At 43.0% G+C, this 23,291-nt stretch overlaps 1 protein-coding gene across 2 annotated transcripts in view; it reads left to right on the top strand.

Annotated features, from left to right (window-relative positions):
- The window catches only part of ASTN2 (astrotactin 2), a 3,972,579-nt gene that overhangs the window by 1,785,713 nt on the left and 2,163,575 nt on the right, over positions 1-23,291 (top strand). For both annotated transcript variants that reach the window (XM_069609664.1, XM_069609663.1), the window contains exons 9-10: positions 16,739-16,813; positions 17,797-17,934. In XM_069609664.1, coding sequence (XP_069465765.1) covers positions 16,739-16,813; positions 17,797-17,934 — 213 coding nt within the window. The remainder of the gene's footprint in view (positions 1-16,738; positions 16,814-17,796; positions 17,935-23,291) is intronic.

Consider the following 23,291-nt stretch of genomic DNA (forward strand, 5'->3'; position numbering starts at 1 on the left):
GATTCTTGGCATGAAGATCAACATAAATACTGTTGAAGTCTGGCTGAACAGTCTATGCTCGTAAGTGATAGAGTCAAAAGCCTCTATTGACTTGGGGGAGAAATAGTTCTCCCTCTTCATTCGTTTAATCAGCTCCACAGATCTCTTCTTCCTCAGGTGAGCATCTGCTTTCAGGAAACTGTCAAGGTTCACATCACTTTTAGGAATCACCAATGCTGGAACATGAACATTCTTCAGTGTGCATATTCCTCCTCAATCTTTGGGTAGCTTCATATAAGCTTTAGATCCACATGCCCAATAGTGATCCATGATCACTGCTGTCCCAATGTTCATTCTTGATGTCTCAAAGATATAACCACAGTTCTGATTCTCTCCGACTTTTCTTGTGGCATTGTTTCTGAAGCACAGCTTTGTGCTTTCTAAAGGCCCTATCTGCAAGGGTCCTCCTCTGTCTTCGACCAAGGTCAGTAGTTTAGCAAGTTCTGGCCATAATGGCTTGCACAGCACTTGTGCATCCAAATGGTTGATGCAGGATGATCAACTACCATCCAGGCTCTACATATAACCACTCCTTCTTCCTAGCAATCTGGTTAAAACACTGATCCCCATATCTGCATCTGGCCTCTGTTCTTCCATATTTGAATTTCTTCTGCAGATTTTCATGGACTCTCAAGTCTTCTGTTTACTTCCCATCTGATTCCAGCTCCTTTTACTCCAGGATGTTTGTATCTGATCACATGATTCTTCGTATGATCTCTTAGCCTTGTCTTTGTATTTTGCACATAGTCATCTTCATCTGGATCTGTCCATTCAGTTTCTCATTTGAGATAGGCATCTCTGTGCATGAACTGGCCTCTCGTATGAATGAATTCGATGTCTGAAAGACAATGTGCTGTCTGGACGACTATTTCAATGGCTATGAAGATCTTAGACTTCTCTATGCTATACAGCAGGAGTGCACATACAAAGCATTCCTCCTTTGAACTTCTCCTTCACACTTCTTTGATACGCTGATACCATATGTTATTCCCAAAATGTGCAGTGCTATCCAGGTAATCATTTAGCTCAAGATCATCCTCGCTAGCACTTCTCTTAGATCTTGTTCTTTTCTAATGAGCCTATACAATCATCTCATAAAGTATGTCAGCATAATTCTTCCTTATTGGACCAATCATAGAAACATTCGTCAGTGGACTGGGTGATTTTACATGTACTACCTGTGTAGGAGAATGGTCCAGGAGTTTCATCCTATCAACATAATATTTAGGCATAAAAATGTCTCGAATAATCTCCATACGTGATCTCCCTCTAAAAGGTAACCCAGGCCTATCCATCACAGGACCAGGTACCCTTGTGTGTCTCTCTAGAGTAGGAACACTCACCTAAGGTCTCGGCTGCCTAGTAGTTGCCACATCTGTACCTTCCCTCTGTTCAGGAAGAGGCACAAGAGTCTATGCTCCAGTCATGTCTATATAGTAAGCAGTGCATACTGTAAGTGAGAGCAGTATTACTATGAACTGGATACAGGTGTAAATTATACACAGATAAGACCATTTGCAGCAATAGCTTTTTGCACATCGTGGACGTCTCTTGGGATCTGCCATAATTAAGTGGCTATTGATGATGCCCATTTTGCTTTTAAGGAAGAAAAGACAAATCTTTAATCAGGCAACATCATGCACTACTTCTGAAAGCTGCTGAATCGGCTCCACATGTTCCTCGATCAGCTACAGCTGGCTCATATGATGATGAACAAATGTTCCCAGTAGAGACCACAAATTGACTTGTTACTAGACGACATGAAGATTCTCCTTCAGCATAAAACAAAGTTCCTCAATCAGAAGACTTTTGGATCTTCTCCCTCGAAAGTCTCATTCAGTCCTCAGTGTTCTCTCAGCGTACCAATTCAATTGTATTATGATGTCTCTCAGTATCTCATTGAGCGCTGCATTGTTTGCCAGATCTCTCAGGAAGGTTATGGCATCAGTTTGTCTTCCAAAAAGATGCAGACATTCCCCAATCATATAGTAGAACACCAAACTGACCAGTCTATGCGCATTATCCGGTGATAGGGGCATTTGCGTTTTCCCCACTGAACTCAGGAAGCTGAAGAATTTGTTCAATGATAGCTGCAAGCAATCTCCTCATGATTGGACCATTCTTAGGATCTTGCAGGAATAGATGCACGCTAGTAGTTCTACCCACAAGCACAGGGTAAGCATGCAGAAAGAACAGAAAAACTGCAAGAACGATCTGTGAAACGTTGTCATTGGGCACCACCATAGGACGCTCCGAAAAGAAATTCAGTGAGAAAGGACTCAAGGAACTGCTCCCTCTTCCAGACATCAAAAATGAACTCCAGATCTGGCATATCTGTGTTTTTCAATCAAGGCTTAAGCATGCCTCAGTCCAATGTTAACATACTCATGTGGCTCAAGAACAAATAGCTTCCCTTAACTCCTTTTTTAGTGACTGAAAAGAGTGTCCCAAAACAAGCCATGGACCAATATATTCTTTATTTTTACTCAACAGTTTCTGCATCCTTCTACCTCGTCATAGACCTGGTCTGCACGTGCTCTGGTTCTTCCCCGATGCTTACTTCTGATGAGGGTTAGGGGGTTCTCCCGCATAGATCTTCCCATCTCAGAGAAATATCCAAGTGTGTCTTCCTTGCACCTTGACTGTAGATGGTGTAACGTCCTCAACTATGAAGGGGCCATTAAAATGAGGCTTGTTCCACCTTCTGTGAAGTTGTGGATTAGGACTGCAACTCCGGGGAAAAGTTTGGGAAGACATAGCTCTTTAACTCTATTTTCTGTAGCATCTCCTTCTGTGTTCCGCATTGCCCCACACCCCTTCCACTTGAGCTGATCTGAAATGACAGAGATACTTGAAGTCATGCATGTAAGATAATCACGTAACTCCTTTCCTAACAATCCTGCTATTGTCTGGGCATCACTTGTAGTTCTAGACTGAGGTGTGAGAGCTGTCCTCATTTGCCTCCCTGTCACTATGTCGTGGGGGGTAAGATCGTGGTCTTAACCTGGCCGATTTCTCAATGCCTACAATGCCAGTGGTAGACAATGCAACCATCATTTCTTCAGGGTAAACTCTAATTAAGCTATCCTCTCTTTAAGCAAGCAGTTGAGTCTCTCACAGATCCCATTCACTTGCGGGTGATACACTGATGAAAACTTATGCTTTACACTCAGCAACAAGCTTATTTGCTTAAAGACTTTGTTTAAAAAATGAGGGCCTTTATCTGATCTCAATACCTCACATATTCACCATATAGGAAACACGTATCGTTAAATTAGCTGCACAGGAGGAATCTGGGTTTGTACATGGTCCAGCTTCAATCCACCTCGAAAAAGGACATACCACTACAATCATTTATCTGTATTCATTACATACTTGCAGCATGTCGAAATAGTCGATATGCAAATGCTGAAAGGGTCCACTAGGTCTTGGAATAAGTCCTCTAATTGTGCGCAATGTGTGCCCAGCAGTAAACTTTTGACATACAATACAATTTACTACATAAAATGCAACATATTCTACTATATTTGGAACAAACCAATCCTCCGCTATTGTTGCGGCGAGGCTTTCTCTAGTAACATGTGCAGGGTAGTGTAGCTGGTCCAACGCCACCCTTAATAAGGCTACAAGCATCACTGGTTTACCAGTGCTGTCTTGTCGCCACAATGTTTCTTCAGAGCTTGCAACAAGGGCCTTATGTATGAACTGTAATCAAAGACCCATGCTCTTACATAGTTACACAGTCCCAAATATCTCTGCATGTGTTTTATCGTGAGTGGCTTTGCTGTTTTCAAAATAGCCTCATCCCTTTCAGGAGTAACTTTCTTTCATTCACATGAAATTAACTGACCTATGTACAGCACTTCCTCTTGACAGTACTGCATTTTCTCCTTATCTACTTTATATCCTTTTCCTGCAAGAATAATCATTAGCTGGATTGAATCCCGCCTGCACTTTCCTCTGAGATGCTACAGACCAATATGTCATCCACGTACTGTAACACAATACTTTCTAAATCTATATTGCTTAAGTCCATCTGCAGGACTCTATTTAAAATCGATGGAGACTCACAATACCCCTGAGGCAAACATGTGCTTTTCAGGCGAGTTTGTCTAAACGTAAATTACGTCAAATCTTGTGAGGCTTTATGCAATGGGATTGAGAAAAATGCATTTTTCAAGTCAATCACAGTGAAATATTGTGCCTTAACAGGAATTTTACATAAAATGGTCCCTGGATCAGGAACTCGGCCTCTACAATCTAGTTAATCGAGCGTAAATCCTGATTTAAATGCCACAACCCTCCTTTCCCTTTTTTAATCGGATAAATTGTGGTATTACACAGTGACTCTGATGCCACTAAAATGCCCTGTTCCATCATAGCAGATATTGTTTTTTAAAATACCTTCATCTGCCTCTCGAAACATGGGATACTGTTGTGCTTGAGGTAAATTTGCTCCTGGTTTCAATTTAATCTTCACTTCTCTAGCCCCCTTTAATATGCCTACATCATAGGGGCCTTTTGTCCATAACAAGACTGGCACCTTTGCCATGTCATCATCAAAATATTTGTGACGCTTTCGTTCTAGCATCATTTTCTGAGTAACCTCACGTTTAATTGCTCTCACCCAATAAGTAATACTCATCTCAAATATTACTTTGTCATCTGATGGATGATCTCCAAACATATCCTCATCAGTGACATCAGTTAATCTGTATCCTTCCCCAATAACAATCACTGTGCACCAATGTCTGCCGTCATGATCATTTCCATCAAGCAAAGCCATTTCTCCTTGCACTATGGCTGCTTGTAATTCTAAAGGAAAGATTTGCCCTTCCTCTTCATCCATAGGTATCTTTGGCCTAAACAAAACAATCATCAGGTATTCTCATAGTCCTGCCCACTAAGCCTGGCAGCCATGTTAATAGAATGCGTACCCCATAATGAAAATCTTCTGGTTCAAACTCGCATGGTCACTTGTCCTGCAAATGCCATAATAAATTCACTCACGTTTAAATAATGCATTCCTTGTGTTCAACACACTATGCCTTCATCATTGAACGAAATCGCCATGTTCAACTTGGTCATTAAATCTAAACTTAATATATTGACAGGTGTCGGCCTTAAAAATAACAATTTATTTTACATTTGTATAGGGCACAGGCAGCCCTTGGGCTATACAATGGCACAGGCATGTCACACTCTCCTATAGAGACTGGTAATGCGCCAGTAAAAGGAACTCTGCTTGTAGCTCTTGTGAAATCTTGAGTGTTCATGGCATTTCCAGACATCGAAAATTTCCCCTCTCGTATACACGCATGTCTACCAAAAACAAAAAGGATTTGCCTCCTATATTGATGTCAAACCTCGGTTCCTCTTGAGGATTAGGCGTCACAGACAGTATCAAACACATCAAGTCTCCCAGTGAGCTGTCCTATTGTGGATACATTCTCATCCCTGTACGTGTGAAAGGATTCCCTCCATCAACAGGGACAACCCCTATACTAGGAGTCATTAAATGACCCATACTTGTGCTCTGCTGTATCTGCCTGGGTAACTGCTGTGACTGCCCTTGTGGTGGATTCATTAGTGCCTGATGTGCTTGGAAGTCTTGCTGCATTCTCAGTGCTTGTGTCTGCTGCATTGTTTGATTTTGTGCAAACTCATCTCCACTCTGCTGTGAGTATGCATGCAGGTTTGTAGTCCCCCCTCTCGAGAACTGCCCATTCTGCACAAATCCTTGACGTATACATGTGCGAAAAAAGTGCCCTGAAATACCACATGTCCAGCATACAGGAGGTGGTCTTGTACTTTGCTCATCCTGCATGCTTTGATTATCATTCTCTGAGTTCTGAAACCCACTTTGATTGTTCTGGAAGTTTCCCTGATTATTCTGGAAGCCCCTACCTCAAAAGCCTCCCATTTGCCATGGTGCAAATCCACTTTTATTTAGATCTAACTGCTTTTGGTTATTCACCTGCGGCATGCTTGCTGCTTGCTGTAAACCCAACCCGTCTCCACTTCGCTTCCATGCCCAGCAGTTTCTTGAGCTGGTTCTGCACTGACTCAGGCAGCCCTTGGCACAGTATAGGATAAAATACAGGTTTAGATTTCCCCCAAGATTCCCATGTCTCCAAGGCCCACTGCTCTTGGAAATTCTGAATTCACACAAGAGGATCCCCCCCTTCCTGCATCTTTTTTGCCATTATAGCTCACTGTCTGACATGTCTGGATACAGTACTCCATATCGCTTTCCAGACCGACGCCCTACACTATTGAACGGTGCTCCATCGTGAGCAGTGTTTATAGTGGTAACACCAGAATACCCTGCTCTTGACCAAATGTCATCAGCCCTCTCCCCAAGGATAGCAATAAGGAGACATTAATGTCCCCTATAGCTATTGTGTTTCCTCTTGTCATTTTCTCTAACTCATGTATCCATTTCCCAGTGCCGGAAGTTAAACTCCAGAGTTTACACCTTAAATTATATTCTGTGGCCTAGCGCATCCCTTTTCTAGCAAAGGAAACTGTGAAATCCCTAACTCACATTTGTCTTCCATCGTCGGTCTAGCCATAACACGTACAATGGTTCCGCTCCACCTTCTACCTGCCAGTGACCCTAACCTGCTCACATACAGTGACGAGTCCACCCTCTCAACATGGAGTTAATGTTAAAGGATATTTGTACCGCACACTATCACCACCGGAGTGATCCCCTTGCGCTCTGGCAGCTCTGAAAAAAGGGAGAGGGGGGTGAGTTAGTTGGAATGAGCTGGAAAAGTGCAAGATAGCAAAGATGTGTTGTTGGCAGCCTCAGCCCGGTGTGTCCGTTGGCTGGGCTTGGGGTGTTTTACGGTCGGTAGTCGTCGTGTGCTGTTGTGCAAGTCTATGTGCGGTTTGTTTTGTTGTTGCAGTGTCGTGAAGTTTGTGCGGATTGCTGCATTTAAGGCTTGTGGTTGCGTTTGGTTAGAGTTTGGGAGGTGTATGCAGAAGGATGAAATTGTTAGTGGATTGGTTAGTTGGCATTGCTGTGTTTGCAATTATGTCTGGGTGTGGTGCCTGCTATCATTCACTATTCCATCCTAGTGTGGCACATGCTAACATTCCCAATTTCATCAGATGCGACGCAAGCTAAGGTTCAGACTTTCAGCTAAGTGTGGCACATGCTAACATTCACAATTCTATCTAGATGTGACGCAAGCTAATATTCATAATTCTATCTAGATGTGACGCAAGCTAGGGTTCAGACTTTCAGCTAAGTGTAGCACATGCTAACATTCACAATTCTATCTAGATGTGACACAAGCTAGGGTTCAGACTTTCAGCTAAGTGTGGCACATGCTAACATTATTGCCCCAGTCTAAAGGTGACACAGGTTGATCTTGACCATTCTCTATAGGTGTAGCACTGGTTAACATCGGCTAGTTTGTTAGTGCGTGATGCAATGCAGCATTTACAGTCCAGCTAAGAATGGATTTGGACTGGTGGTCACTAATCGCTCTTGGTATGCATGTTGTAGAACTATGGCAAACTATGTTATGGAGAGGTAGGGTAGAGTGGCAAGGGCTTTCTGGAGTAGAGTAATTGCCCCACGCCCCACCCGTGCCACACTTACAGTTTTGTTGGTGTCTTTTGGCTTCCTTTGCTTCCCCTGCGGACACCTGCAGACACATCTTGGAGCTGCCAATGTAGGAGCCACCCTTTGCCTCGGGGTCCTTTGCCACAGGGGCTGCCGGGCAGAGGGCTGCCCTGGGATGTCCTTGATATGGGGTATGTGGACCAATCTGGATGCAGTGGGCGGGTTGGGAGGTGGGCAGAAGGGAAACCAGGAAGCGGGCGGTCACAGGGAGACAAACCACGGCCCGAGTGCGCAATGGTGCTTTTAAGCACCATATATTTATTCCAAAGTTGGTATTTAGGAGGTGAGGGTCAGAAGACGCCTTACCTTGGTCAGGGGGCCACTGGTAATGGCGAGGAGCAGCTGGTGCCGACACTCACTACGGCTTCTGTTTGCATCTTTTTTTTTCTTTTCAAAATGGACCAATCGGGACGGGGGAGATGGGCAGAAGGGACACTAGGAAGCGGGTGGGCACAGGGAGACAAACCACGTGCTGAGTGCGCAATTGTGCTTTTAAGTACCACATATTTATTCCAAAGTTGGAATTTAGGAGGTGAAGGTCAGGAGACACCTTACCTTGGTCAGAGGGCCACTGGTAATGGCAAGGAGCAGCTGATGCCAACCCTCGCTACGGCCTCTGTTTGCTTCTTTTTTTTTCATTTTCTTTTTGAAAATGGACCAATCGGAACGGAGGAGGCAGGCAAAAGGGAAACCCGGAAGCAGGCGTGCACAGGGAGACAAACAACGCGCCGAGTGTGCAATGGTGCTTTTAAGGTTGATCTAGTTGTGTCAATGATTCTGACGCACAAGATTTGGGTAGGTCTAGATCCAACCATCTTGCTTCCTTATCCATTCAAAAACACCCTTCAAGGCCACATCTGTCACCTTCCTCTTCCCCACGTATGGTTGCTCTATCTTCGTCTGACATATCCTGTCCCCAACTCATGTGACATCTCTTTTCTTCGTTTCTATTCAGAGTCAGTGTATCTAAAGACAGCTCCTTTGGCTCAAAACTACATGAGGCTCCCTCTTTATTGTACAGCTGCATACTATCGAGTCGATCAATTTTGCCCTTCCCTTGAAATACCTTCTTAGTCCTCATGCCATGATAGACTTTATCGATAGCATCCCAAATGCTTCTCGAGTTAAACTCATACTCTAGATTTGGTCTAGACGGACCTGCTATTGGCTCATGTGCTGCAAAGAACTCTTCTATGTCTTCCCATGATAGTACTGGATTAGGATCCATCACTTCCTTTTCCATACGATCAATATTGCATGCTCCTTGCCTTCTCTTTTGTTCTAGAATATCATCAAATTCTCTTCATTTTCTTGCTTCTTCTTTTACTCTTGCTTCCTCTTTTTTCTTCATGTCTCTTCTCTCATGTGCCCTTCGTATTTCTTCATGTCTACGTCTTTTATCCCTTAATTTCTTTTCATCTTCCTCCATTCTATTCCTTTCTACTCTTTCTCGTTCTTCAATTAATCTCTGTCTGTTGTCATATTTCCTCTGCTCCTCTGGTCTTTCTTGCTTTCTCTGTTGCTCCCCTGTTGCTCCCCTTGATGCAACTGTTGCCGTCTTTGTCTATCCTTTCTTTTTGTCCCATTGTCTTTCAATCTTTCCTCTCTTTCTTTATCCTATTTATCTTGCTCATCTCTATCTTCCCTTTGATTTACGTCCTCAATGCTCTTACCATCAAGTTTGAGCAAAATCTGACCACCCATCCATTCTTTCTGTTTAAGCGCTAACTCAACAGTCTTATCATTTTCTGTTTTCCATCTCTTTATTTCCCGTCCTATATCTAAGTACGTAGTTGGTCGTTCACTTGTCCCTTGGGACCTTAGAGATTACAACTCTCTCAGTATCCATTTCTGGGCCCTCAATGCTGCTTTGCGCAGGCCACTCATATGCCGGGTGGCTATACCCAGCTGCTCCCTTGAGCTCCCTTAATGGGTACAACCCATCATCTTTCTTACTATCGTCATCTGCTTCAGGCGTGGCGGGTGGAGCAGAAGGCTTCCCACCCCCCCTCAGTCCATACATTAAGTATCCAATCTACAGGAGGTGGCTATTCTCTCTCCACCTGGTACATTTTCCAGAGCTCTATGTTTGCTAATCGTTTTTTCTAACTTTTTTCCCGTCTATATCAGAAAAAGTAGCAGGCGCACCTCTCCAGAAAGAATATTGTATGATAACCTCTTCTGAGATGAGAGTTTGCAGCACACACTTTTTGCTCACTGTACCTTTCACAGATGGGAAATATCCATTTGCATATCAGTCTTTGTCCCGCCCACATGGGCAGTCCAGCACCAAAATGCTATGGTAATTCCTCTCTGAACAAGAGTACCAACAGCAACCCCATACACGTGTTTCAGCCTTGTTGGGCCTCATCAGTGAGGTGAAGCTGTGCCTCTCTGAGCACAGTGAGCAGGGAGTCCACATCTGGTTGCCCCCAGGTAACTCAGGGTGACCAACCCCAAGTTCCTTGCAAATATTTTAATAAAAGGTAGCAGACGCTCCTCTCCAGAAAGAACAATAACCTGTTCTGAGATGAGAGTTTGCAGCACATGCTTTTTACTCACTGTACCTTTCACAGATGGGAAATATCCATTTGCACATCAGTCTTTGTCCCGCCCACATGGGCAGTCCAGCACCGTAATGCTATGGCAATTCCTCTCTGAACAAGAGTACCAGCAGAAACCCAATACACGTTTTCCTGTATATGCAATGTGCAAATATGTCATCATATGCTGCAAAACTGCCTTCGATAGTGATCCCCCTTGTGGCCATGGCATGAACATTTTTTCTGCTGTGCCCTTCACCCACTCTGCACTGTACTGTCTAAGCTTGGGTGCGTGCTTGGGTAACTGCTTGCAGAGGTGTAAAAGTGGAGTAATATCCTCCATTTTGACACATCACTCTTGACTGTCAATACGCACCTTTACACATTGCAGATTTTTCAAAAGTGCATTTCAGAAAAACAAAACAAATATGAGCGTGCACCAATCGTCGCAGGCTCCAAACCCTTCATATCACGTTTTTTACTTTATTCTATGTTTTCACTAAACACCATTAGTTTAATTCCAACAAATAAATAATAAATTCTCAAATCACATGTTTTCTTTTTTCGCGTCTATCAATTCCTCTATTGTTTTCTCACAATATATAGTCACATAAATCATACAGGTAAGCGGACATACTCGACCGGCTACATATATCTCAAAGTCTTCTCTTTAAGACCTGTCTTACCCCCACAAAAATACCCCGATATGGGATGTAAGTGGTGCTCTTTAGACTTGTCTTTAACTGAGTTTGTGGTCAACGTCACCCACCCATAGGGCTCTAGGTGCGACCTCTTCTGTGTTCTTTAAAAAGCAGGAAACCTGGGTGTATCCTTTTCCATGGCCTCTGCTCACAATACCTCTTAATTGCTTGGCCTCTCCTCAAGTCAATTTCTTAATATTCAATATTCATCATTTCTCAAGTTACATACCCCAGCCTCCCTCTGTTACTCATGTTCCCCTTATCACTTTCTTCACCCACTGCCCATTCACACTTTTGCCACCTCACTCAGTTTTACTCACCATTTTTGTTTTCAGCTTCAGACTCTTGGGATCGTACATCTCCTCAGTAGCCTCTTCAACCTTCCGTCCATTCAGCTTCCTGTAAACGCCAGAAAGGTATTTCGTGGAAACTGGGGGACCCGTCTCACCCTTGCTTGCAAGTCTAAAGTTTAAAAACTGATACCGCTATCTACAGGGAGCTTCACGTCCGTTCAGCCAAATGGCAGAGGTTAGTGGTTGTGCGATATTTCCGGGACACCAAAGCCTACTCTCTTGATGGATATCTAACCATCCTCTCAGCTACCACATGAACTGGAGTATTCCAGCCCTTTAAGATGAGGTAGCAATAACCTTGAGATGGATGTGGATGCAGCAGTTACTCAAACATTAATAATCGAAACGACTCAGGTAGTTGGCAAAAGGATAACTGTTTTAATATCAGTTATCTAAAACAGGGAGTACAACAAGCATCAACGGAGGTCTCAGCATAAGATGTCTCAATGCATCTTTAAAAAAAAAGCATTCTTTTATAGCACAAAATCGTCAAAGGTGACATCAACCTATGTATTACTAACATCATCCTATGTGGCAAACCACGAAAACCTGGTGAAGAAAGTGATTGGTTCTTAAGGAACCTCTAAGTATATGATCCATACTCATCTACAGGAATGAAGAATAGTGATAGTATTCTTAACATCAGGTGGGGCAACTAAGCCCTCCCCTTAAACAGGTCACTATGACCGTCACTAAATACACAATGTCACATTGGCTACACAAACTATAGGACCCTTAATCACGTGGCCCCCTACCATTGGTTGGCACTCTAACCTCCGTCAGTACTTTTCAGACTGGGCTTCCAGATGCTGGTGAGCAAGACCCCAACCATAGCTTCCCACCAATTAGCATATTCATCTATCATCACCTCAGTGGTCTGCTGTCACATAGGGATTTGAACTTGTCCTTGGGTGTGTTCTTAGCTCTGGATAATTCAGGGGAGTTAAGGCATGCTCTGCCCTCATGCGTAGGTGTGACCATCATGTTCAACAAACGTCATCCTTCCACGTGTCTGAAGACCACAAAATCGAGCCCTGGTGTATTTAAAATACTATTTTCTAATAGACCTCTGATGTCTTCCTTGTTTTTGTCAATGCTTCTAAATAGGAGCTCTGTTCTTTCACACGATTTGTATCCAATATTTGCTCACTCCAGCCTGATAAAACCTTGGCTTCTTGGCTCATCCAGTCTTGCCTTTCTGAGATTCACTTTGTAATTCACTTGTTTTCTAACTGTGACACACTGGAAAAGAGGCCTTCCTTCTTTAGCCCAGTTATGCTATAGTACATAGTGGAAACATCCATTCTTTACTCAATTCTATATGTATGTATATATCGGCATATGCTGCATTCTATTCACTACTTAGCTAGCCTCAAGAATACTTCATCTGCTTGTGTTTCTTTGCATCTGTACACGTGTAAACTGACTTGACATCTTCATCAGTTCTGTAGCATAAGTTTCTTCATCTTGATCCTAAAATGTCACTTATCTTCGATACTTTCTTGATGCCTTATAGAATATCTGTATTCTCTAGTCTCTGCATCTCTTCCATGTTCATCAGCTCGACTCTACATGACGTCACTATTCTTCTTTGCCATTCATTGGTCCTACTTCTTCCGGGATTTCATTCAAATGGCCATCATACTGTCTCGTATGCAAGTATAGTTTCCTCAATGGGAACCTTGCCTTCAGGATTCTCCTCGGTATCAGTATCTTCACTGGTATTGCACGTGTCTCACACTCTGGTTCCCAACATATAGGCAATATGGCTGAAGTGGTTGAGGTGGGCGTACTTAGCTCCTTCTCTACACTATCAGACACACCTCTGTGCTCCACTCACAGGCACACAATCAGATCATAGGAGGACAATGCATGACTTCCACCTGGCCATAAACTGGTTGTTCTCCATCACAATTGGAAAGTGAGGTGTGGGCAAACAGAATAGAGGCAATGGGATCTCTTGAATGGGTGTGCACACTTAGAAGCAGAGTGCGACCGGTGCAGTGCTCCAGGGTTCAGTCCTGAGGTACACTGCTCTTTATGACATACCAGACACAGCAGATGAGGGAGAGCCGTGTTTCATCAAATCTTTGTACAAAGAAAAATCTGGAAGCATTTATGTTTTGTAAACTCCTTACTAAATTTCAAAACCACTTAAACATTCTCCATAAGCACACAAAAACTAAAGCATTGCATTAAAGATATCTGGCCATGGTCCTTTTATCTCCATAATATTCATCAGCACAGCTTGTGTAATTAAAACCATAAAATAACAAATTACCAACAAGAAGCGGGTTGGTTTCAATTTGTAAAATGCAAATTCTCATCTAAAGTGGTTTTTCATCTGAAGTAGCTTTTGAAACTCATTTAACAATTCAGCTTTGGATGAGTAAATATAATGAACGTACCAAGACGAATTGGGGCGAAACTTCATCCGAAAATTAGTTTTTCAAATGACCGACAGCTGTCACAGTGTGGTTCAACACATGCAAATCAATGAGGAAGAAAAGCTGAAAGAGCAGACTGGAAGCAGAAAATCACAATTCAAAGTGGCCATATGCAATTCCGTGCTTTCGGGACGCCTACATTCTGGGTCGCTGGACAAGATGTAGGATGCACTGAAGGCAATTTACTATAAGGGAGATGGGGGGCTTATGCATGACAATGGGACAGCTTGAAGTTGCTGAATGCTGTGGCAGACATCATGGCCAGCAAGCAAAGTTGGGGTGCCGAACATCAGGGTTAACATGGAGAGCAAATGCAGTCCTTTCCGTGGTAGAGATCCCTAGTGGGACTTCCTCCGTAGAAGTAGGTCTCGTCCCAAAGGCTATATCGCAGTGGTCTTCAAACTTTTTGGCCTGAGCCCCCCCTGAGCTAAATTTGGGCAGGCCAGGCCCCCCAAAAATGCCAAATGGACAGTATGTATTGTGCGCCGTCACCGCACCCTACTCCCAGTATAGTCCCTGGTCTCCCCCACCTGCTCCCATCACAGTTGTTGGGCCCCCTCTTCCCACTCCTACCCAGTCTCCCTGGGCTCTCCCCATCCCATCGCACACCCTTGGCTCTCCTCACCCTGCTCCCACCACTATCCCATGGTTCCCGCCATCCTGCTCCCACCACTGTCCCTGGGCTCCCCCCATTCCGTTCCCAACAGAGTCTGAGGGCCAGTGGCAGCTGGTTAATTTTTTTAAATGGAGAGGCATAACTATTTCCCCAAAAAATGCCATAGCGACCGAGCGCAGTGAGGGAGCCCAAACCAATCAAGAGGGGTTTGGGGGGACCCCCCCGTGAATTTATTTTAAAATAATGGGTTCAAATGTTGCATTGTAGAGCATACGTTAAAAAAAAATGGGTAAATTGCCAAACAGTTTGCAATTGGTGCTGGGGGGGTCCAGGGGACAGGCATGACATTTTTACTGGACATCTATGATAGACGTCCAGTAAAAAGATACCATCCCTGTCCCTTGGGCCCCACTGGGCCTAACACAATCAACATGATTATGTCTGTATTCAAGGCGCTGGGGTGCCAAGGGGGAAAGCATGGTATTTTGACTGGACATCTATGATAGAAATCCAGTAAAAAAACACCATCCCTGTCCCCTGGGTTCCACAGCGCCTCAGAAGGATAGCTAATTTTGGCAGGTGGGTGGGGGGATTCGACAACAAAGGCATTTAGGCATTTTTAAAATGCCTATGTTGTACAACCCTCCTCCCCCCTCCATCCATCCACCACTTGCCAAAATCAGCTCAACTGACCAAAACAAACTAACATACACACACACATTCATACAGCAATCACTCTATCATCCACACGAGCATCCATCACCATACACTCACTCATAACACAATCATACTCGCATCTATACACATGTTTAAATTAAAAAAATGAACGTAAACGTACCTTCTGCATTGGCCTGCGTGTGGGTGCTGAAATGCCCTGCTCCAGGCTACTCTGTCCGTATGTGCGAGGAGGTGCAGGAGCTCTCCCTCGCACATACAGACATGCAGTGCCCCAGCCAGAATTTCCAAAGAGCTATGCAATGCTGGCGAAGCAAAACACCCCAGCCTTGCATGACTCAGTCAGCATGTGCGGCTGGGGAACTGAACTGTCAAAGGGAAATAGTATTTCCCTTTGACAATTCAGGCAGCCCTGGAGCACTCCCTCAGCTGGAAAAAACAGCTGAGGGAGTGTTCATTGTTTCACTGGGCTGGCTCCTTAACTCCTTCATAATGGGGGCCACTAGGTGGGTGCCCCCTCGACATTATGGATGAGCCGCCAGGCTCGGTCTGGCCCATAATGCAATGGGGCAATGCCTGTATCTAAAATGCAAAATGCTAGTGTGGGCCAGTCAAAATGGCCCACCTTTTTGGCCAATGTGGGCGCTTTTGATGAGTTACTTCACTATGCAGGTAGTCATTTTGACCATTGTTGCTGAATAAATATTCTATAAATATCACAATTTACGTACATTTTAACACAAAGCACCCCCTTGGGTACTATTCAAACAGTCTGTGACTAAAGTAATGAATATCCATTTACAACTGCGGGCCACTTTTTCATTGGTGCCTGAGACAGTTTCATGCTTCAGCCCGAGCATGTGAGCCACGCCTGCTCATTTCTTCCAATCTAATTATTTGTTTTAAAAATAAAGTTTTAAAAAAATGTTATTTTACATGTCATGCTGGGCTCTCATGGCCCCGCAAGGATGTGTCTGCGGCCGCCTGCGGGGCACGCTCCACAGTTTGAATACCGCTGCCATATCGCTTTAAAGAATGTCCGATTAGTCACAGTCAATAGATTGTCAGGCACAAAAGAATGGGGCTTATTTCACTGCCCATTTCATTACATACTTGTGCATGGACAATTAGGACGGGTTTGGTAAATTAGAGCTATTCAAATTCATTGCGCTGATAAACATAATGTAGGAGACACACATTCATAAGAGAAAGATTACCACTCAGTGTAGTAGTGGTTATTTTGATCTGATGCAGGAGAGGAGGAGAGAACATGTTATCTTAAAATGATATATGTAGCAAAACCAAGGAACTGCCCCATGCAGACTGAGATTAAGGGAACAGGGCAGAATAACCCAGAACGAACATGCAGCCTGCCACATCGGGCGAGTGGGGCAATTGTGAAAATGGATAAATCTGACAGTCCCTATACACTATGTTCATGTTTACATGCACAAAGACAAGGGATGAACTCAGTATGGTTAATATTCTTCCTTATGTTGTCCAAACACATTTATTCCTCCAACATCCCAAATTAGATCTCGGACAACCCAACTTCTGTTCCAGTGCTTCCTCTTTTTTGTTTGTTTATTTTCTTCTCCACCTTTGCACCACATTTTATCTTAACCCTCAGTCAGGGCTGGCAGCCCCATTGTTGGTTAGAGCTATGAGTGCTGCATGTGTGATGTAGAGCTAAGTGCCTCACTCAGACGTATCTTCTCTTTCTAGACCCTGGCCGTACACAACACTGGAGAGAGGGTACGACCTCGTGACGGGAGAGCAAGCTCCAGAAAAAATCCTCAGGTAAGAAGAATCTCTGGGTTCAATCCAGGCAATGAGAAGCAACCTGTTGGTACAGTCTGTGATGGTTTCGTGGGAGAGTCGCAGGTCTGTATTCAACTGCATCTTGCCAAAGTACTGCCTGAGAATGGTCAATTGATGGCAACCCCAGATTGACTTTTATGGCTGCTTAGGAAACCACTGAAACTGCCTGTGATATCATGGGGTTATATTGAGACTGTGTTTTAGTTGAAATTGTCGGGGAAGTAAGGGTGAAGCTGGATCTTAAAGGATATTTGAGGGGCCATTAGGTTCTTTGAATGTCTCAAATGGAAGTTTGGGCAAAGTCCTTTAGATGCAAAAGATATACAACATGGAATGAGAAAACATACTTCTCCTTTCCGGGGTAACCTTCTAAACTGGGTTGAGGGGAATCCCTCTGATAGGGGATTAGAAGAGGATCAATGAAATGTCTCCGCTGGCGGATCCGAATGGACACCTGGTAATACTGATGTTGGTGTGGGTGTTGTAAGTGATGTGCAGGGCATGTTTCAGAAGAATTTTTAGAAGACGAGCAGATGGGTAACAGTGAGAGGTTTCTGGCAATGTCTCTGATGGTGGGTTCAAAGTTGAACCCTATCACTGAATGCAGGATCGTGCATGAGGTCATGTGAACGTGGAAGATTTTGGGGAAGGTACAGGGAATGTCTCTAATGGGGAATGAGAAAAGGATCCTGGGTAGGTAATTTTGATGACATTCTCTATCTGGGTTTGGAAGGGGATGCCAGGGTCGAAGGATTTGGTGGGATTGGGGTTTATGTCAGATTGTGTTTCACAGAGGTCTAGAACATTAGTCTGGATAGTCATTTTCCTAGGAATGACGAAGAGGGACAGGAATCGTGAAGTTACTTAGGGCAGGAAAAGTGCAGATTGATAGTATCTGGCAATTATCTGATGCTGAACATGTCTTCAAGATAGAGGAAATGACTCCAATGTCTGCATTTTAGGTCCACATACAGCCTAGGGCAGGGCCTGTGGCTGCCCGTCAGCAAGAGCTTTGTGGTCCCACCTGTGGAGCTCTCAATCAACCCTTTAGCCAGCTGCAAAACAGATGTTCTTGTCACAGAGGACCCTGCAGATGTCAGGTAAGAATACATCCTCTGATACAGTCCTAAGTCACCTTTTGATATTGTCTAGATTCTTTGTGGATAGGGGAGTGACGCAATGTGTGTGCACCATTGACACTTGTTCCCAAACTAGACAAACTCAGCGTTCCCAAACTCAGCGTTTGCACCACTGAGAGTGATGGCTGTTCAAATCCATTCTCAGGATCGAAAGCAATTGACAACGCGTTAGACTGAGTTTAGGAAGTGTGGTTTTCTGCCAGGGTCAGGAAAGGTGTGGCTTGCAGGAGACCAGCAGGAGTAACGTGATGTGGCTGAGGGGTTGGGGGAAGACTAGGGGCTTCGAATAGAAGGTGGGATGCAGCTAGGCTGGTCAGATGTTGCACTAAGGCTGGGGGGATGGAGCGAGGATGGTAATATTGCAGATACATGTGTTTAATGGAGAGCAAGTGGGAGCTTTGGTCAGAGGAGTTATTATGTTGTTTTTGTAGTGAGTTGGGTGTGGGGAAGGCAATATGCAGATAGAGGAGGGAAAGGGAAAGAGTGGAGTTAATTTGTGGTAGACCGATGGACAGAAAAAGATAAATAGAAGATAGACCGGATGTTACAGGAAAGCGATCAGGAAAAGAAACACACATACCTGCAGAATTGATTAGGCTAAATCCAGAGGCGCAGAATGGCTTGGGATTAATCCCAGAAATTGGTGATATTGGGATCCCGGGTTTAGTGACAGGAAATAAGAATGCTGCGGATAAGGAGGACTTATAGAAGGGAAGTGGTCCTCACATACGGCATATATTCCTCTGTCTCTGCTGAATTACACCTGAATGGAAAATTACTTAATGAATTCTTGAGGGAGTGACCGGGGCTAAATAAAGAGAGATTACTCACCAGCCAGCCCCTCATAACCTCTGAAATGCTCAATTATTCAAAGTTTAATAAATGGAAGAATAAAATATTGATGGGATTGCACAGGGCCTGCGCACACACAGTAACACTGAATAAAGATGGGTTCACTTTGCATGAGGTTACGCTGTCTTTCGAAAGCGCTTAGTCTGCAGATAGTGATGCTCTGAACTAAGAAAATGGAATTACTATTCAAATTGCCTCCACGCCGTATCTGTGCTGTAAGATCACAGCGTCGCTGCTGGTGGCTGTTCCTGCCTGGTAGAGTGGAAGGGAGAGAGTCTGGTTTACAGGGTGCTGATGGGGCTTCCCTGGAAGGAATGCCAGCTGTGGTCATAGGCATCTGGCACTGATTCAATATGTACATGTGTGATGCATGCAATGCTATGCAAAAGGATAATCCCTGATAGATATTGACCTGGTTAAAATAAGAGTGTCCGGGGCCAAGACCAAGGGCTCTGCATCACTCATATGCAACATCCACCTGTGAGTACCCTGACGTTTAGTGATTGTTGGAATTCTGAATGAGATCCTTTATATATGTGTCTCAATCAAAATATAATACAAGACAGCCGGCAGTGTCTGTATACAAGCCTGAAATGCTATCCTTCATGTACACAGAAGGCTGCAATACATGTCCTAATTACACATGAAAGCCTGCATTATCTGTATAAAAGCCTGCAAATCATGTCCTTATTACACATGAAAGCCTGCATTATCTGTATGAAACCCTGCAAATAATGCCCTCATTACACATGAAAGCATGCATTATCTGTATAAATGCCTGCAAATCATGTCCTTATTACACATGAAAGTCTGCATTATCTGTATGAAACCCTGCAAATAATGCCCTCATTACACATGAAAGCATGCATTATCTGTATGAAACCCTGCAAATAATGCCCTCATTACACATGAAAGCATGCATTATCTGTATGAAACCCTGCAAATAATGCCCTCATTACACATGAAAGCCTGCATTATCTGTATGAAACCCTGCAAATAATGCCCTCATTACACATGAAAGCCTGCATTATCTGTATAAATGCCTGCAAATCATGTCCTTATTACACATGAAAGTCTGCATTATCTGTATGAAACCCTGCAAATAATGCCCTTATTACACATGAAAGCCTGCATTATCTGTATAAATGCCTGCAAATCATGTCCTTATTACACATGAAAGCCTGCATTATCTGTATGAAACCCTGCAAATAATGCCCTCATTACACATGAAAGCATGCATTATCTGTATGAAACCCTGCAAATAATGCCCTCATTACACATGAAAGCATGCATTATCTGTATAAATGCCTGCAAATCATGTCCTTATTACACATGAAAGTCTGCATTATCTGTATGAAACCCTGCAAATAATGCCCTCATTACACATGAAAGCATGCATTATCTGTATGAAACCCTGCAAATAATGCCCTTATTACACATGAAAGCCTGCATTATCTGTATATAATCCTGCAAATAATACCCTTATTATACATTTAAACCTGCATTATCTGTATAAACGCTTGCAAATAATGTCCTTATTATACATGGAAGCCTACATTATCTATTGTTTAAAATCCTGCAAATAATATCCTTATTATACATTTAAACCTGCATTATCTGTATAAACGCTTGCAAATAATGTCCTTATTATACATGGAAGCCTACATTATCTATTGTTTAAAATCCTGCAAATAATATCCTTATTATACATTGAAGCCTGGATTATCTGTATACAAGCCTGCAAATAATGTAATTATTATATATTGAAGCGTGCATTATCTGTTTAGTTTAAAAGCCTATAAATAATGTCCTTATTATATATTTAAACCTGCATTATCTGTATAAAACCCTGCAAATAATGTCCTTATTATACAGAGCAGGTTGCAATATCGGTGGAAAAGCCTGCAAATAATGTCCTTATTATACATTGAAGCCTACATTATCTGTATAAAAGCCTGCAAATAATGTCCTTATTATAAATTGAAGCCTGCATTATCTGTATAAAACCTTGCAAATAATATCCTTATTATACATGGAAGCCTGCATTATCTGTATAAAAGCCCAAAAATAATGTCCTGAATATGCATGGAAGCCTGCATTATCTGTATAAAGGCCTTCACATAATGTCCTTCTAATGCATGGAAGCCTGCATTATCCGTATAAAATCCTCCAAATAATGTGCATATTATGCATGGAAGCCTGCATTATCTGTATACAACCCTGCAAATAATGTCCTTATTATACATTTAAACTTGCATTTTCTGTATAATACCCGGCAAATAATGTCCTTATTGTACACAGAGGGTGCATTATCTGTATAAAAGCCCACAAATAGTGTCCTTATTATACATGGAAGCCTGCATTATCTGTATAAAAGCCTGCACATAATGTCCTTATTATACATGAAAGCCTGCAAGATCTGAATAAAAGCCTGCACAAAATGTCCTTATTATGCATGGAAGCCTGCATTATCTGTATACAAACCTCCAAATAATGTCCTTATTATACATGGAAGCCTGCATTATCTGTATAAAACCCGGCAAACAATGTCCTTATTATACACAGAAGGCTGCATTATCTGTATAAAAGCCCACAAATAATGCCCTTATTATACATGGAAGCCTGCATAATCTGTATACATGACTGCGAATAATGTCCATATTATACATGGAAGCCTGTATTATCTGTGTACAAGCCCACACATAATGTCCTTATTATACATGGAAGCCTGTATTGTCTTTTTAAAAGCTCACAAATAATGTCCTTGTTATGCATGGAAGCCTGTATTATCTGTGTAAAATCCCACAAATAATGTCCTTATTATTCATGGAAGCCTGCATAATCTGTTTACATGCCTGCAAATAATGTCCTTCTTATACATGGAAGCCAGTATTATCTGTATAAAAGCCTGCGAAAAATGTCATTATTATACATGAAAGCCTGCAAGATCTGAATAAAATCCTGTAGATAATGTCCTCATTACAGCCTAGAAGTGACTACTACTCACATGCAATAAGAACATTACATCACTAGAGTATGTAATATCTCACTACATTTGGTTGTGGCATCAAAACGGATGCTGCCTCTGACAGCACAGAACAGTTCTGCAGCTGCACCGGAGCACTTCATTAAAGCTGAGACTGGCTGTTCGGATTCATTTCCTCTGAAACAGCTTTCCGTGACACTTACACCCATTAACCGATGAGGAACTCTTCATGGTTGTCCGTTTATTGTGTGCACTGCTGGAGTTTAACACAGGAGAGCAGTCATCTACCGCATGTACATGTTATCAATTAGTTTAAACCACAAAGCAGCTGTTGTTAATCACCTTAAAAGAATTGTTTGCAGAACATTACAAGCTGTATATCAGTATGTTTTCATCCAGATTATGCATTGATTATATATGTCAACATTTAGAATAGCTCTTACATCATAGCATAAAAGTGAACACATATAAAAAGAAATGATGTCGCGGCCATGTGATGTCAAATGGATAATGCAGGTCACCCTGGAGTTTCATGACCGTATAAAGGATCTCAGCCTGTGGCTTTCTCTATTTGGTCACAGGCCTCCTTCACAATATCCGTATAGGCTAATACACCTTTGTATTTGCAGTTAAGTAGGGCGATTATTTAGCACTGCACGCACATACAGTGGCGTGGACACGGTATTTTAGTCTCTGGTGTCTGGTTTGTTCTTTGAATCTGCTTTTTGTTCTTCAAGCCTATTTGAATTCTACTGTTCATGCACTTGTTTATTGTTGTAGACCCATAAAGGATGACAGATGTAGTTTCTGTGTGTTTTGAGGCTTCTAAAAAATACTTCTCCTGCCCTAGTCTTGACCATGAACTCTTCTACAGGAGCAGTGTGGTTCTCAGGCTTCTCCAATGTGTATGTGTGTCAGACCTTAAGTGACAGCTGAGGATTCTTTTCCCTTTTCCATGAGCCTTCCTGTTAGTTATGGACCATCTGCCATTTAATGAGATTGCTGAATAGTGTTGCTGGGGCAAGAATAATATAAGAGATAGACCCTTTGAGTAATGCAGTTTTCTTGTATTGGGAACATTTATTGCTGTAATATGGTATAGAACAGGGGTCCGCAACCTTTCACTCTCCAGATGTTTTGGACAACAAATCCCATCAGGCCTCCAAGGCATAGTCAATATTGAGGGATCAAGGGAGTTGTAGTCCAAAACATCTTCAAAACAAAAGAGGTGATGGCTGGAAGGTTTTGAATTACTCTTAACCTCTGGCATTTGTCTGGGCAACCCTTCAGACTATCCTTCTTTGCCTAGCAAGCAATTACAAAAGGAGAAAGACCATATGCAAATCAGGCTTGGCCCCACCCCAAAAGGGGTAGGTCAGCCGGAACTGCTAGGTCACATCCCTTCTGCAAGAGACCTCACACATCCCAAACATGTTTCAGCCTTGTTGGGCCTCATCAGTGAGGAGTAGTTTGGGTCCCT

The sequence above is a fragment of the Ambystoma mexicanum genome, chromosome 8 (genome assembly GCF_040938575.1).
Source record: "Ambystoma mexicanum isolate Mex_15411 chromosome 8, UKY_AmexF1_1, whole genome shotgun sequence".
In the NCBI taxonomy this organism is placed as follows: domain Eukaryota; kingdom Metazoa; phylum Chordata; class Amphibia; order Caudata; family Ambystomatidae; genus Ambystoma; species Ambystoma mexicanum.